At 40.5% G+C, this 13,123-nt stretch overlaps 1 protein-coding gene across 2 annotated transcripts in view; it reads left to right on the plus strand.

The window, feature by feature from the left end:
- Positions 1-13,123, plus strand: part of DOP1A (DOP1 leucine zipper like protein A) — a 1,012,538-nt gene that overhangs the window by 141,317 nt on the left and 858,098 nt on the right. For both annotated transcript variants that reach the window (XM_078648131.1, XM_078648132.1), the window contains one exon: positions 2,661-2,831. In XM_078648131.1, coding sequence (XP_078504257.1) covers positions 2,661-2,831 — 171 coding nt within the window. The remainder of the gene's footprint in view (positions 1-2,660; positions 2,832-13,123) is intronic.

Below are 13,123 nucleotides of genomic sequence, written 5' to 3' on the forward strand. Positions count from 1 at the left end.
TAGTTGTTCTGGGATTTTGACAGGTCAACGTTTAGAGTCTTTAATCTTGGCTATATACTTCTATATGGCTATAGAACCTTTAATCTTGGTTATATGACGTGGCTGTTTGCTAGTTGTACATCTATAGATGACCTGTTGGAAACCCTGGCGATGGATGTGGTCATAATTAAGTCGAAATCAGCGTATTGAAGGACGTTGGGGGTATTATAGCACCTAGCAAGTGAGATATTTATTCCGTATCAGTGGATCAGGGTATATAGTGTATTGCTGCAGGCAGGGTTACCCCCTCAAGTCTGTAACAGACTGTATAGTCTGTATAGTTTTTGTCTGAAGTCAAGAGTGGCTATGCTTCTTGATGGATGGATGGATGGATGGATGGATGGAGGTTTGTTGTATTTCAATTGAGGGGTCCAGAAATGACCACAAGGATCAGGACACTTTCAGGGGTTTCTAGGAGGCCTTGCAGCGGCCATTTTAAAGTCAAGTATATGAAGTAAATGTTGGTTTAAAGAGAGATTTAGGTAGATTCATGTGAGACACTGGGTTCTGTACCCTCCGATCAAGGCAGACGCAACAAGAGCATTGGCTCAGTTTAGAAACTCCTCCAAGACTAAGGCGACGAGGCTCATCCAATCTCTGATATACAGCATCTTGCTTACACAATATAGTAACACCAAAGAAGCAAGCATTCAGGCAGCCTGAGAAAAAGAGACTGGGATCTTCCTGAGTGAAGACCAGTGGAGGTCATCTCTAAAAGTTATTCAGTCATAGTTCCTCACCTCACCTCCTTTATCAACGGCCTTTTAGGGGGGTTTGCCTAAACTAATAAAAGATGCAGTCATCGCCACACTCAAGAAACAAAACAATATGGTGAACCTGCACCCTAATTGACCTTTTACCATTCATTCAATATCCAACCTCATTTGCATGAGCAAAGTGATGGTATTGGTAGTTGCTCACAAGCGACAAAAACACACTGTATAGGCCTCAATCTGTCTACTTCTTCCCAAGTCACCAGTGGGATAGAGATTGCCCTTATGCCTATAGAGGAATCTGTGAAAGAAGGCCAGCTGTCGGTTTTGGTCCCCCAGGGTCTCCATGCGACCTTAAACATCATACACTATTATGTTTTCCTGAAGAGACTGAGAAACTGTATATGAACCATTCGAAAGGGTCCAGGCTGTTTTGCCTCTTTCATATCTGAATTAATTCAGCACTTAACACTTCAGTATTTCTGATTCCAAAACACAGGGATAGTGTACTGTATCAATGAAGTCTCTTTGCTCTCTCTGATTTGTATATTTAGCTCTCCCACCGCCTGTCTGCAATCTTCTCTTCTTAAGCCACTACCAGAAACATGCTAATGCCACCCAACTGGTGGTTAAATTAAATAGGGCCCAACAATTCAGTTTTTTTTTTTACTGTTTTCAAGCCATCCATGCCGCAACCCATCTCGCTTGGCATGCCTTCAGTACAGCGAAGATTGAACTTGTGATCCTCTTGTCCTTCTACTTTGGATTCATCCTACCTACTGTCTTAGACTGACAGGGATCTAGATACTATTTCTCCAGAAAACCAAACTTCAACAAGCAAAGTCGCCAACTGGTAAACATTCGCGATTAGCACCTTGACCTCATTCACGGTTGTAGCCTTCTTCTCACCAGCCAGCATGCAGAGCGTCGCGCACAGAGCCGGCCTTCCTGCCTGGATTGTGGCAGTGTTGGTCCTGCATGCTCTGAAACAACGCTCTTTCGGTCTGCAGATAGTACAGTAAACACATCCAATTATATGCACGCACATATATGTATTCATTGAAACTTTTGCGCTTCTGTTCTTCCTTATTTATTGCCAAACATTTTGTCATTTGGTCTGTATGTTTGTTAAAAAAAAAATTTGTGATTCAGATTATTTGAGTATGAAGAGTTAAATCTGACTAGTATTCGAAGTAGGTTTTTGTGCCTTATTTCGGGTTGCTCAGTTGCTGTAATACCCTCTCCTTTCAGATGCGTTTTATCTTTTTTGAATTTAGTCTTCTGTCTGTGTTAGCTCATAATGTCTGATGTATGTTTTCCAGCTGTGATAATTGTGAATTTCGATGTGTGTGTGGGTCATTTATAATAATGCGATGAGCATGCTAGTCAACGGAGGCTGTGACCTCCATTACCTTGGCAAGTTATCACCCAACATTTCTCCTGGGGATCTCTGTGTTTAAAGTGTATTTGCCGTGTGACGAATCAACTTTCATCAGACTTGAGTGCCGTGGGTTCAAAATCCGGAGGTTTCTTACTGAAAAGCATAAGTCAAAACCGACAGGCATGCAGAGAGTTCTCTCGCTGTGCTGTCGCTAATATTTTCTCGTATGTGTACTTCTGGAACTAGGTATAGAGGACCAAGGAACAAAAAAAATCAGTGGCATTCGTCCTGTCCTAAATAGTACGTGGTGACAGTCAGCTGAGGCTCAGCTTTGGAGTCCCTGTGGTTCTCCTGACTTTAAATGAAAGAGTGAGAACAAATAATAAACAGACAAAGGAATGGAAAGCAACGGGAAATTAAAAAAAATGGTACAATTGACATTAAAAAAAAATGTAATGACAAAATACACTGAGGTTAATATAGAATGGTTACTTTTATTGACCAATCATTTTTGTTTTCTTTTTCAGTTCTGGCCTGTTTCCTCTTCTTACCAATGCAGCGATGTCTGTCAAACCGGCGTTACTTAGCCTGTATGAAATGTACTATTTACCGTTGGGTAAAACCTTGAAACCTGGTCTTCAGGGATTACTAACAGGCATTTTACCAGGCTTGGAAGAAGGATCAGAGTATTATGATAGGTAAGAAACGAGATATTTTACATGCTTCTGTCCTTGCTAGTTTGTTTACATGAGGGGCAGAATAAGCATCAAACAGAACACAGGTCACACTGACCTGTTTTGAAATAAGAATCTAATTTTTTAAACATTATCATGCACACAATGTAGTCCACCTGTTGACTCCACCATAGTGGCAGACACTCTCGAAAAGGCCGGGTGCTTAAACTCCCATTCTGTGACATCACAAGGGCCCCACCCAGACTTTAAGCAGGAAGGTGAACAAACAAAAGTTAACTGGATTCAAAGAAAAGGTAAGTGTTTTTGTGAAAGGTAAGACAGAGTAAGAAAAAACCAAGAGCTGCTCCCTCCCAAAAAAATGTGGGAGGTGGACTCGTGGGATGAAACAGGTGGTACAGTAGGGATTAAACATGAGCTTTTATTTGGAGCAAAGGCGATTGATAAAAGCAAGGCCGGACAAATGATGGGGGTATTTAAGGGGTATTGCAGAGTTAGGTGTGGGTAGGACAGCCTGATTAGATTACTTAAATTATGGGTTACACAATGAGGCAACGTTTATCTAGTCTTATAGGCCCCAGTCCAGCGGGTAGAGGGGGTGATACCGTGAGTGTAGGATTATTGTCTCTTGGTAGTTTTCCAATTATTCATGTACTGCAAGTGTTTTCTCTTGTTAGCTTCCTCCATGGCATGTTTAGATTGCTTCTTTTATAGTGAGGCTGGCTGCTTTGCCTCCAGTCTTTTCCTGGGAATTCACTAGTTTTCCTGCCTGTTTGTTAAACGAGATTAGTAGTTCTTGTGCATCTTCCTTGTTCCAGTGTAGTTATTGCATCCTTTCCAATGTTATACCTAGATGTGCAGGAAACGAAATCTTTTTTCATGGGTTTAGTCTTCCTCCTCTCTTCCATGACCTAGGATACACTGGTAAAAGAGGTCTTAAGGAGAACTTCTTATCACAGTGTTACATTTGAAGTGGTTGTTTCCTGTAACTTACTCCCTGGTTCCTCCTTTTTATTGTTGTAGTTTTATACAGTGCACAATTGAGCCAAAGGTATCAGAGCGCTTTACATGAGCACCAGTTACATTACAGATAGACCCAGTAATTTTTAGGCGCACAGGGAGATTAGGTGATTTTTCCCAGGATCACAGGATGTTTGAGCCTCCCACCAGACTCGAACCTGGTCCCCCATAAATGTGAAGCCTAATGACCCCATTGATAGAATCGATGTTGGTGACTTCAACAACATAGAATCGATGTTGGTGACTTCAACAACACCTGAAGATCCCCCATTTTATAATTATTGGAGGTAGTTCAAAAGTCTCTGGGATGCATTTAACACCCCAGATCTTATTTCACCTTATCCAGGATTCCCAGTATCTTACGTTTGTAGTTCTTTGAAAATTCATTTGCTAATTTGACCATTTGTGGTGATGTAGAATTGTTGCTATAGTTTCCCACAAGCTGGTTATTTCAATATGGAGCTTTTCCATTCTCCTTAGTATGACGGGGAGGGATTGCACACTCTTTAGTTGTATCTCCTTGTTCTCTCGGCCTCTTACAATTTGTCATATTTTATATGCACCATGTTCAAGAAGGATCCTCACTCTAGTCAGGGTAAGTAAGTTACATACCTAAGAAAACCCCTGCTCACCCTCTTGGTAGCTTGGCACAGAGCAGTCAGGTTTATCCCAGAGGCAATGTGTAAAGTATGTGTACACACACACACCCACACACACAGTAACACAGTGAAAACACTACAAAAGGACTGCATAGCAGTTTAGAAAAGTAGCCAATATTTATCTGAATTAAACAAGAACAAAACGACAAACATACAACATACACAAGTCAAGATATACATTTTCAGAGATTAAATAAAGTTGTAGTTCATAAAAATTAATGGATGCGCTTGATCAGGACAAAGAACCTTAGATGCCTCTAAAATTGAAGACGATGTGAGGCGCAGGGGAGGTAAAGCATCAAAAAAACAAGTGATGCATTGGTTCCTTAATGCTAAGTAGGGGAGGTGATGCGTCATTAGCGAACACAATACCTTTGTTCCTTATTGCGGTGCAGTGTCAATGAAGTCCTTGTGGACTGCATTGACAAATAAGATTTGATTGTACTTAAATTTGCATTAATGCCCGAAGCTGAAGTACCATGTCTTCTTAATATGTTTTTATCGTATTGTACCTATCCGTTCTTCATATGTGCCAGATTTCATTCTGTCTAGGACCCTACTACACTGTCTTGAATTTGTTTTACTCTTTACGGTGAAGCACTCGGTTACCCTATGTTGGGTCTTGTTCGCGCTTTACAAAACTCCGAAAAAATAAAATAAAATCTAAGACAAAGTTACAAAAAGCATAATAATCAGTGAAATTTGACCTGGTCTGAAATGAAAACATTAAATCATCATCAGACAACTTTATTTCGATCTTTATGGGTCATAAAGGTATAACAACCAAAACAACCAACATCTCACACATACATAAAATACAAATATAAATAACAATAAATATAGCTGTAACAATATACAAACAAGCTCAGTTAAAGTGTAATTTAAAAAAGAACAGTGTAAAAACCACAAATGTGGTAAGCATGAGACCACTAACTAGGGTGCACAGGCAAGGCAGCTTAAAAGGTTAAGGCCTACAGCTATATTACACATCCAGCCACAATGCATCATCGACATCAGATAATACATTTCATAAATTATAAACCTACTGTACAAATTTCAAGCGCTTTATCCAAAATGCCATTAAAAACTTCGCCAGGCAAAAAACCACAATCCGGTGGTATCGCTCTGCAATAGTCTTAATGTTTCTTGGTATTCCCTACTACCCAATTTTTTGACAAAGGGGTACAATCCAGTTTGCACGCATTTGTTTATAAAGGGGGTAGAAAAAAAAACATGGATAAGGTATTCGGGACCCCTTCGCAGATCATTGTTTAAACCACTACCCAGTTGCTGATAAATGATTTTATAGGTAGAGTTCCATAACTAAACTTAAGGTAGAGTTTCCTAGCTAGTGGATGGACAATTTTGTTGATAGTACTTTCATAAGGAGCCATTGGTTTAAAATCAGTAAATGGCAGTGATAGAAATCCCTTACAACTCATAACTTTATCGATTGCAACACTCTCCCCAAAAATTGCTTTTATAATGGCTTTGCCAATTACACACATGCTCTCTGGCAAAGCCCAATATATGTTCAAATTCAAACTTCGAAGTAGGGCCTTAATAGTACAAAGCCACTGAATTTTCCATGCACATTGTGGGACAATTTTTTTTTTAAATACCCCCGTTAGCATTTGAGGGTGGGTGTTGTCCATAACGATACCAGTAAATAAGCATTCTACTCTCAATCTTGTGGGCAATTAATTTTCTTTTGGCCCTAATCTAAGGATAATGGAGTCAATAGTGTACTTGCTGGAAGGTTCAATAAAGTTTTTATAAACCTGTGCTTCACTATGGAGAGGCTCCAGGTTTGCAAAAAACCCAACACCTCTGCTCCATATAAAATCGTCCCTAAAACCTTTACAATGTTAATATCTAGTGCCGGAGTCAACCTTCTAGATGACGTTTTTCTGTGCATTTTCCCTGTGTATGCAGGTTGCTGGACCAGGGACAGCTGTGATGCCCAGCATAGATTCTTGGTGCGTTTAATATCCAAATACTGAAAATTTGGCACCACATCTAAGGGAGTGTCTTCAACTAACATCCTCCTCTTACAGAGAGTCATCTTCTATCTATTAAAAATCCTACATTTGGTCTTGGGGCCCCGCTCAACACAAAATGTATGAAAAGAGATCAGGAGTTGTTGCAAACCCTGCGGCGACTTAGATATTAGCAAAGTGTTGTCCACAAAGAGGAATGCAAGGACTTTCTGCCCTCCTAACTTAGGTCCATCACAGCCATCCCTGTATAAGAGGTCAATTACACCATTTATGGTAGCGTAAAAAAGGGTAGGCGCCAAGAGGCACCACTGCCTGATCCCCCGGTCAATATGAATAGGGTCTGTTAGGTCCTCATATACCTCCACCTCACCTGAGCAAGTATGTCAGTGTGTAGCCTAACTAAGATGTCTAACAAGGGAGCGGGTACCCCCATCTCCTTGAGCACCCTCCAAAACTTGGCTCGGGAACCAGGTCAAACGCTGAGCTAAGATCGACAAAGGCAACATAAAATTTGCCCTTGACAATGATCACCTCCCCCCGATAAATGCAGGCAAAACGAAAAATCTGATCTACAGTGCTCACATTGGACCTTAAACCCACCTGCCAGTCTCAGAGCACAGTTATTACTTATTCAATCTTGAGTATGGACCAGAATCTGTTTTCCACTTTTGCAGCAAATCAATCAGGCTTATGGGCCTATAGTTGGCAGGATCTGCCCAATCTCCCTTCTTGTAGATAATTTCCAAGAGAGGGGAATCTCCATACCAGCTAAAAATGTGTTGGAAAACAGGTTAATATATGGCTTGCCTAATTCTGGATTTTCCCTGAATAAATCATTTGGCAGTCCATCTGGACCATTAGCACGGCCAGGAATACAACAATTTATGGATTTTAATGTTTCACTTAACGAAAATGTCAAACTATTAGGCTTTATGATAAAACTAGTTTTCAGAGCCATAGCATCACCCTTGGCAGTATCACTTATGGTAAAATAAAGATGTCCAAATTTGCCATCCATTCATGGGCCTGAATACAGAAAATGTGCCATCCATTCATGGGGCTGAATACAGAAATTGAGAGTGGGTTGGCAACCATTTAGGCAGACCACGACTTTCTTCCAAAAGGTATAATTGTCCTTATTAGAACGCTCTTGGTGCAGGTTTAACCAGCGTGAACTCTTCCGTTCCCTCTTTGCTTTGTTTAGCAATTGCTGATACCATTTCCTACATGTAGTTATTTCTGGCTGCAATTTTGACTTAATTGCCACAATGAGCGCACTCTTGGCTGATTCTAAATTCCCCATTATACCAGTTATCCGGGTTTAGCACATTTTCCCCCTTACTCCTTACCTTTCTCAGTACCTCTCTAATATAGGCTAATAGTTTTTTGTGACTCGTAGAAAATCCCTTAATCCTAGACACGAGAGAGAGTTTTGATAAAAACTCCTAGTCTACAATTACTCTTTCATTAACCACATCAAGTACTTCTGGATTTCTCAGCACCCAATTCCAGCTAATGGTTCTAAAATTGTTAGTATACGAGAGGGAACATACATCTTCATTGCCATAAGACACCCGGACTGGGGCCATTTCGTCCGTAATGACATCCTAAGGGCATTATGGTCACTGTCTTTGCGATCAACTACTTCTATATCCACAATCGCCGGCTAGAGCTTAATATCTGTCAAAAAATAGTCTATTCTACTATTATGTCCTACCCTGTTATATGTAATTTTGCCCAGGGATCTGAAGGGACATCTGCCATTTGTGGCTCTGAGATCACAATTTAGTGCCAGAGCCAACAATTGGCCTGTTTTTGCTGTCCATCTTGCTAGAGGGAGATCAATCTGTGGTATACCCCATTGGTTGTCCAGTACCTGGGCTAGATTTATTTGCCGGGTTTTATATAGCGCTGACCTGACCGATGGGTATCGGAGCGTTTTACAACAATTACCGGACATGTTAAACACAAATACAATGATGCAGACAATCCCGAAATAGAGAAACTGAGAAGATACAATGCCAGAGAAAATGATAGAGGGCTAGCTGACGTATAAGCAAGGCAGAGTGCGGAGTCAATAGTTAGCGCTCCAACAAGTCCTATCGGTTCACTAGGGATCGATCGAGGAACAGGATTTTGAGCTGGCTGTTGAAGTTCTTAAAGGAGGGATTAGTTCTGACGTGGGGAGGAATAGAGTTCCATATTTTGGGCACGTTTCCTGCAAATGATCTGGCCGCTGTTTTTTGTTTAGGAGCTTTCAGTGGAATGAGTAGAAGGGTGTTCTGAGCTTCTGAGGTTCCTGTTTTGTCCTGCTTTTTTGAGTATTTTTTAATGGCAACCCGGATGGGAGCACCAGCCTGACTGCTAATATGTCACGAGAGGCAATGGGCACTAGAGATATTCTACACTGGTGTGTTGTTTTAACCCATATACACAATCTTCCTGAAGGCCTGCCCTTGGCAGAGTTGATTACATTCACACAATAGGATGCTTACCCACGATTATGAATGGGGGCTAGGCACCACGTCTTTTGAAAGAGACAGATGTCAAACAATTTGATGACATCGATGTATTGGGGGCAAGAACAGATTTTGTCGTGAAACCACCTGATAAAGGTTGGAACATAGTACTTTGGAACAAAAACTCATACATATAGGAAATATAGTACTTTGGAACAAAAACTCATACATATAGGAAACTCACCGGCAACTGAAGGATGAAAAATGTTGCAAGGTGATTAAAAAGAGCTACCACAAGCAAGACATCACAGAATACAATAATATGTTGGCAGCTTGAAAAAATTAGGGCATTTTGGAATTACCAGGATATCAAGTCCTCAATAAAGATCAATCTATCATCCCAACTTTCTATTTTCTTCCAAAAGTACACAAAAATAGAGAGAAATCGCCAGGAAGACCAATAGTTTCAGCAATTGGAAGCCTAAATGAAAGGACTTTTATTGTATATAGACCATTTTGTATCTCCATTTATTGAAACACTCTCTTCGTATATTCGTGACAGCACAGATTTTTTTTAAAGATCAGTCATTTTCCATGGGAGTCAACCTACATATTGCTAACCCTAGACATATAGTCACCATATACAAGCATGAAACATGGGGATGGGATAGCTGCAGTGGATAACATTCTAAGAGCCAGACCCCTATCTTTATTTGAGCACAACGAAATGCTCATTGAGATGACCACATTCTGTTTAGAGAAGTATCTCTTCCTGTTCAACAATGTCATGTACAAGCAAACCCAGTGGGCGGCCATTAGCACCTGTTTTGCCCCCAGGTACACCAACTTGGTGATGGGCTGGTGGGATGAACAGGTGTCCATAGATCCCAAGATGGAACAATATCTGAGGAAGACCATAATGTGGCTTCAATACGTAGACAATGTGTTTATGATTTGGGATGGGAAGATGGAAGAGGTAGATGACTACTGTAAATGTTTGAATGAGAACAATCTTGATTTGAAATTTGTAATGGTGGCAAACCAAAAAGAAATTGATGTATTGGATGTCCATGTTGAAGTGTTGGAGTCAAAGCTAATCATGTCCCTCATTAGAAAAGAAGCAGCAGGGAATACTGTTTTACATGCCCACAGCAGCCATCCAGGCCATATGAAATGGAACATTCCTTATGGCAAAGTTTGTGAGGCTAAAAAGAAATTGCAGTACTGAAGAGAAGTATACGGAAGCCTGTGACACTCTGGTCAAGAGGTTTAGATCAAGGGACTGTCCTGAGAAATTCCTGCAAAAGGCAAAAGAAATACTTGCCACCCATTATCAGGGAAGGGAAAGGCTGCTGAATGTAACCAGGGAGATAGAAAAGGCACTCCCTAAAAATAAAGGAAGGTAAAGACAATCCAGGTAAATTGAGGGTCATCAAAACATTCAGTAGGGACTACACAAGGGTGGCAAATATATGATAAATAATTGGGCCATTCTGAAAAATGAACAGACAAAAGAGAGTTACATAGGAGACAGACCAAGCATCACATATCGCAGGAGAAGAAACATCAGGGACATGCTAGTCTGGAGCCACTTTTAAATAGAGACACAAAAATCTTGGCTAAGAGGGGAACCCATGGGCTTCTTTCTGTGTACCCAATGCAAAGCATGCAAACCAGTGAAACAATATCACATATTCAGTCCCTTTCCTAAAGAAACCCTATGAGATTAGAAAACATATAACATGTAAAACGTACCACATGGTATATTGCATTGAGTGTCCCTGCCCAAAAAGGTACATCAGCAGCACAATTTTTAATTTTTTTAATTTTATTGTTCTTTCACAGCAAAATTGCATACCAAGTAACAAATTCACAGTTCCAATTCTCTCCTAGGACATTACAGCAAAGCAAGAAAGAATACAAAATAGATAACAGATAGCACATCACTCCTCGTAATAATCACGGAAAGCACTCCAAATTTTTATGCCCAGTCTTCTTTTACTCGACCCCGTAATAGAAAAAAGACCCCACTCCAAATTGTATAAACTGAGCATTTTAGCACGCCACTGATTTAAATCCGGCGGTTTTTTCTGAAGCCACTCCGTGGCTATGCACAGACGTGCTACTGTCATCGCAAAGAATATAAAATGCCGATGTTGAAATAAGAGTTCAGGAGGCCTGTCCTTCGGTATTTTTCCCAGCAACAACATTGCTGGCGTGATAGCTACAGGTGTTCTAGTTACCAAGGATAAGAATTTTTCAAGATCTAAAATAAAACATTGAAGTTTGACACAGCTATAGAAAATATGCACATCTCCAGCAACATTATCTCCACACCGAAAGCACTTGCCTTCATTTCCTGCTCCCCATTTTGCCATTCGAATCGGAGTATAATATAAATCATACAGTGTCTTAAAAAACTGAACTTTTAAATTTGCCGACATTAAAGACTCCTTGGAGAGTATTAAAAGCTCTTCCAGCTCTATTTCTGTGTCATCTAAATCACCCGTCCATTTTAACTTCACTTTTTCCATATCGTCACTCCTACCCGCAAGTAATAGTTGATATATCATTCCAATTTTTACAGGCCTCCTAATTCCTTCTACAACTTTATTTTGCTGGAATATCCCTTTTCGTCGATTTATAAGTAGTCTCGAATTTGTAAGAATTTAAAGAAAAAGTTTCTAGGAAAGGAGAACTGGTCTGTCAGTTCCTCAAAGGATTTACAAATCCCTTCCTCCTTGAACATGTCTCCTAGCCACATTACCCCTTTCCGCTGCCAACTTAGTGCCATATCATCTGAAAAAATGCCTGGAAGGAGCCTATGTGCATTAAAAGGCATATAATAAGATATTTTCCCTATCACCATTGTCTTCATGAACCATTTCCAAACTTTGAAGGCACCTAGCACCACCTTAAAGCGAGTCCGCTTGTAATAGCTCCCGTCAATCTCCTTAACTAGCGATTGTTTTGCAAATGGACCTAACTGCATTTCAAAGATAGTAGGGGTGACGGCTACATCAGCTCCTGTCTCTCCAGTGATCAAAACCCTCATCTTCAATAAAAAGCAAGCTACATGATACTAAAAAAAATCTGGCACCCCCATTCCTCCCCTCCGGTACGGTAAAGTCATAAACTTCATTGCCCGTCTCGGTCTCCCTGGACTCCAAATAAATTTACCACATCTTGACTGTAGTACCTGTATCTTGTCTTTAGTAATTTCTAACGGTATTGACCTAAATAAATATAAGACTTTAGGTAACACATTCATTTTTACCACATTAGACCGGCCAATAATAGTGAAATATAGACTTTCCCATCTGTCCAAAGAGTTCCTAATTTTAGTCATCAGTGTGTTCCAATTAACCTCCACTAGTTCAGTCATATTTGCCCTCAGTTGAATACCTAGATATATAACCTCCTTCACAACCCTACTATCTTGCCCTCCTACAGTCTCAGAGCAAAGGATCTGCGTTTTTGCTTCATTTAATTTATATCCTGCTACTCGCCCAAAATCCTTCGCCAACCGCTCAATTTCTTTAATTGCGGTGTCAGGTTTTACTGTTGCCACCGCGATATCATCAGCGTAGGCAAAAACTGAAAAATAATATTCGTCCACATAAAAGGGTGGGATCAAAACGCTCCGAATCAGTTGTTCAATATAAGGGTTAATATAAAGGGCAAACAAAAGAGGGGAACAGGGACACCCTTGTCGTGTGCCACGTGTAATGTTCACAGTGTCCGAAAGTAGACCCGTAGCAGAGATCTTGGCCATCGGGTTCAAATATAAGGATTGTATAGCAGTAATACATTTTTGGCCAAACCCCATTTTACCCATCAATTTCCATATATATGCCCACTGTACCCGATCAAATGCCTTTTCCGCGTCTAGCAAGATAAGGGCAAGATCAGTCTTTTTCACCGCGGCAATATCAAATAAGGTAATAACCTTATTGACATGTTCAACAGTCCCTCTTTTTGGTATAAAGCCATGTTGGTGGTGTGAGACTAAGGAGACCATACACTCAGATAGGCGATTAGCTAGTATTTTGGAATACATTTTATTATCGACATTTAATAGTGATATCGGCCGATAGGATCCTACTAGCTCTGGCTGCTTGCCCTTCTTACAGAAAACCGCTATTCTGGCGTCCGCCCAT

This window comes from Lissotriton helveticus, chromosome 6 (assembly GCF_964261635.1).
Source record: "Lissotriton helveticus chromosome 6, aLisHel1.1, whole genome shotgun sequence".
Lineage (NCBI taxonomy): Eukaryota > Metazoa > Chordata > Amphibia > Caudata > Salamandridae > Lissotriton > Lissotriton helveticus.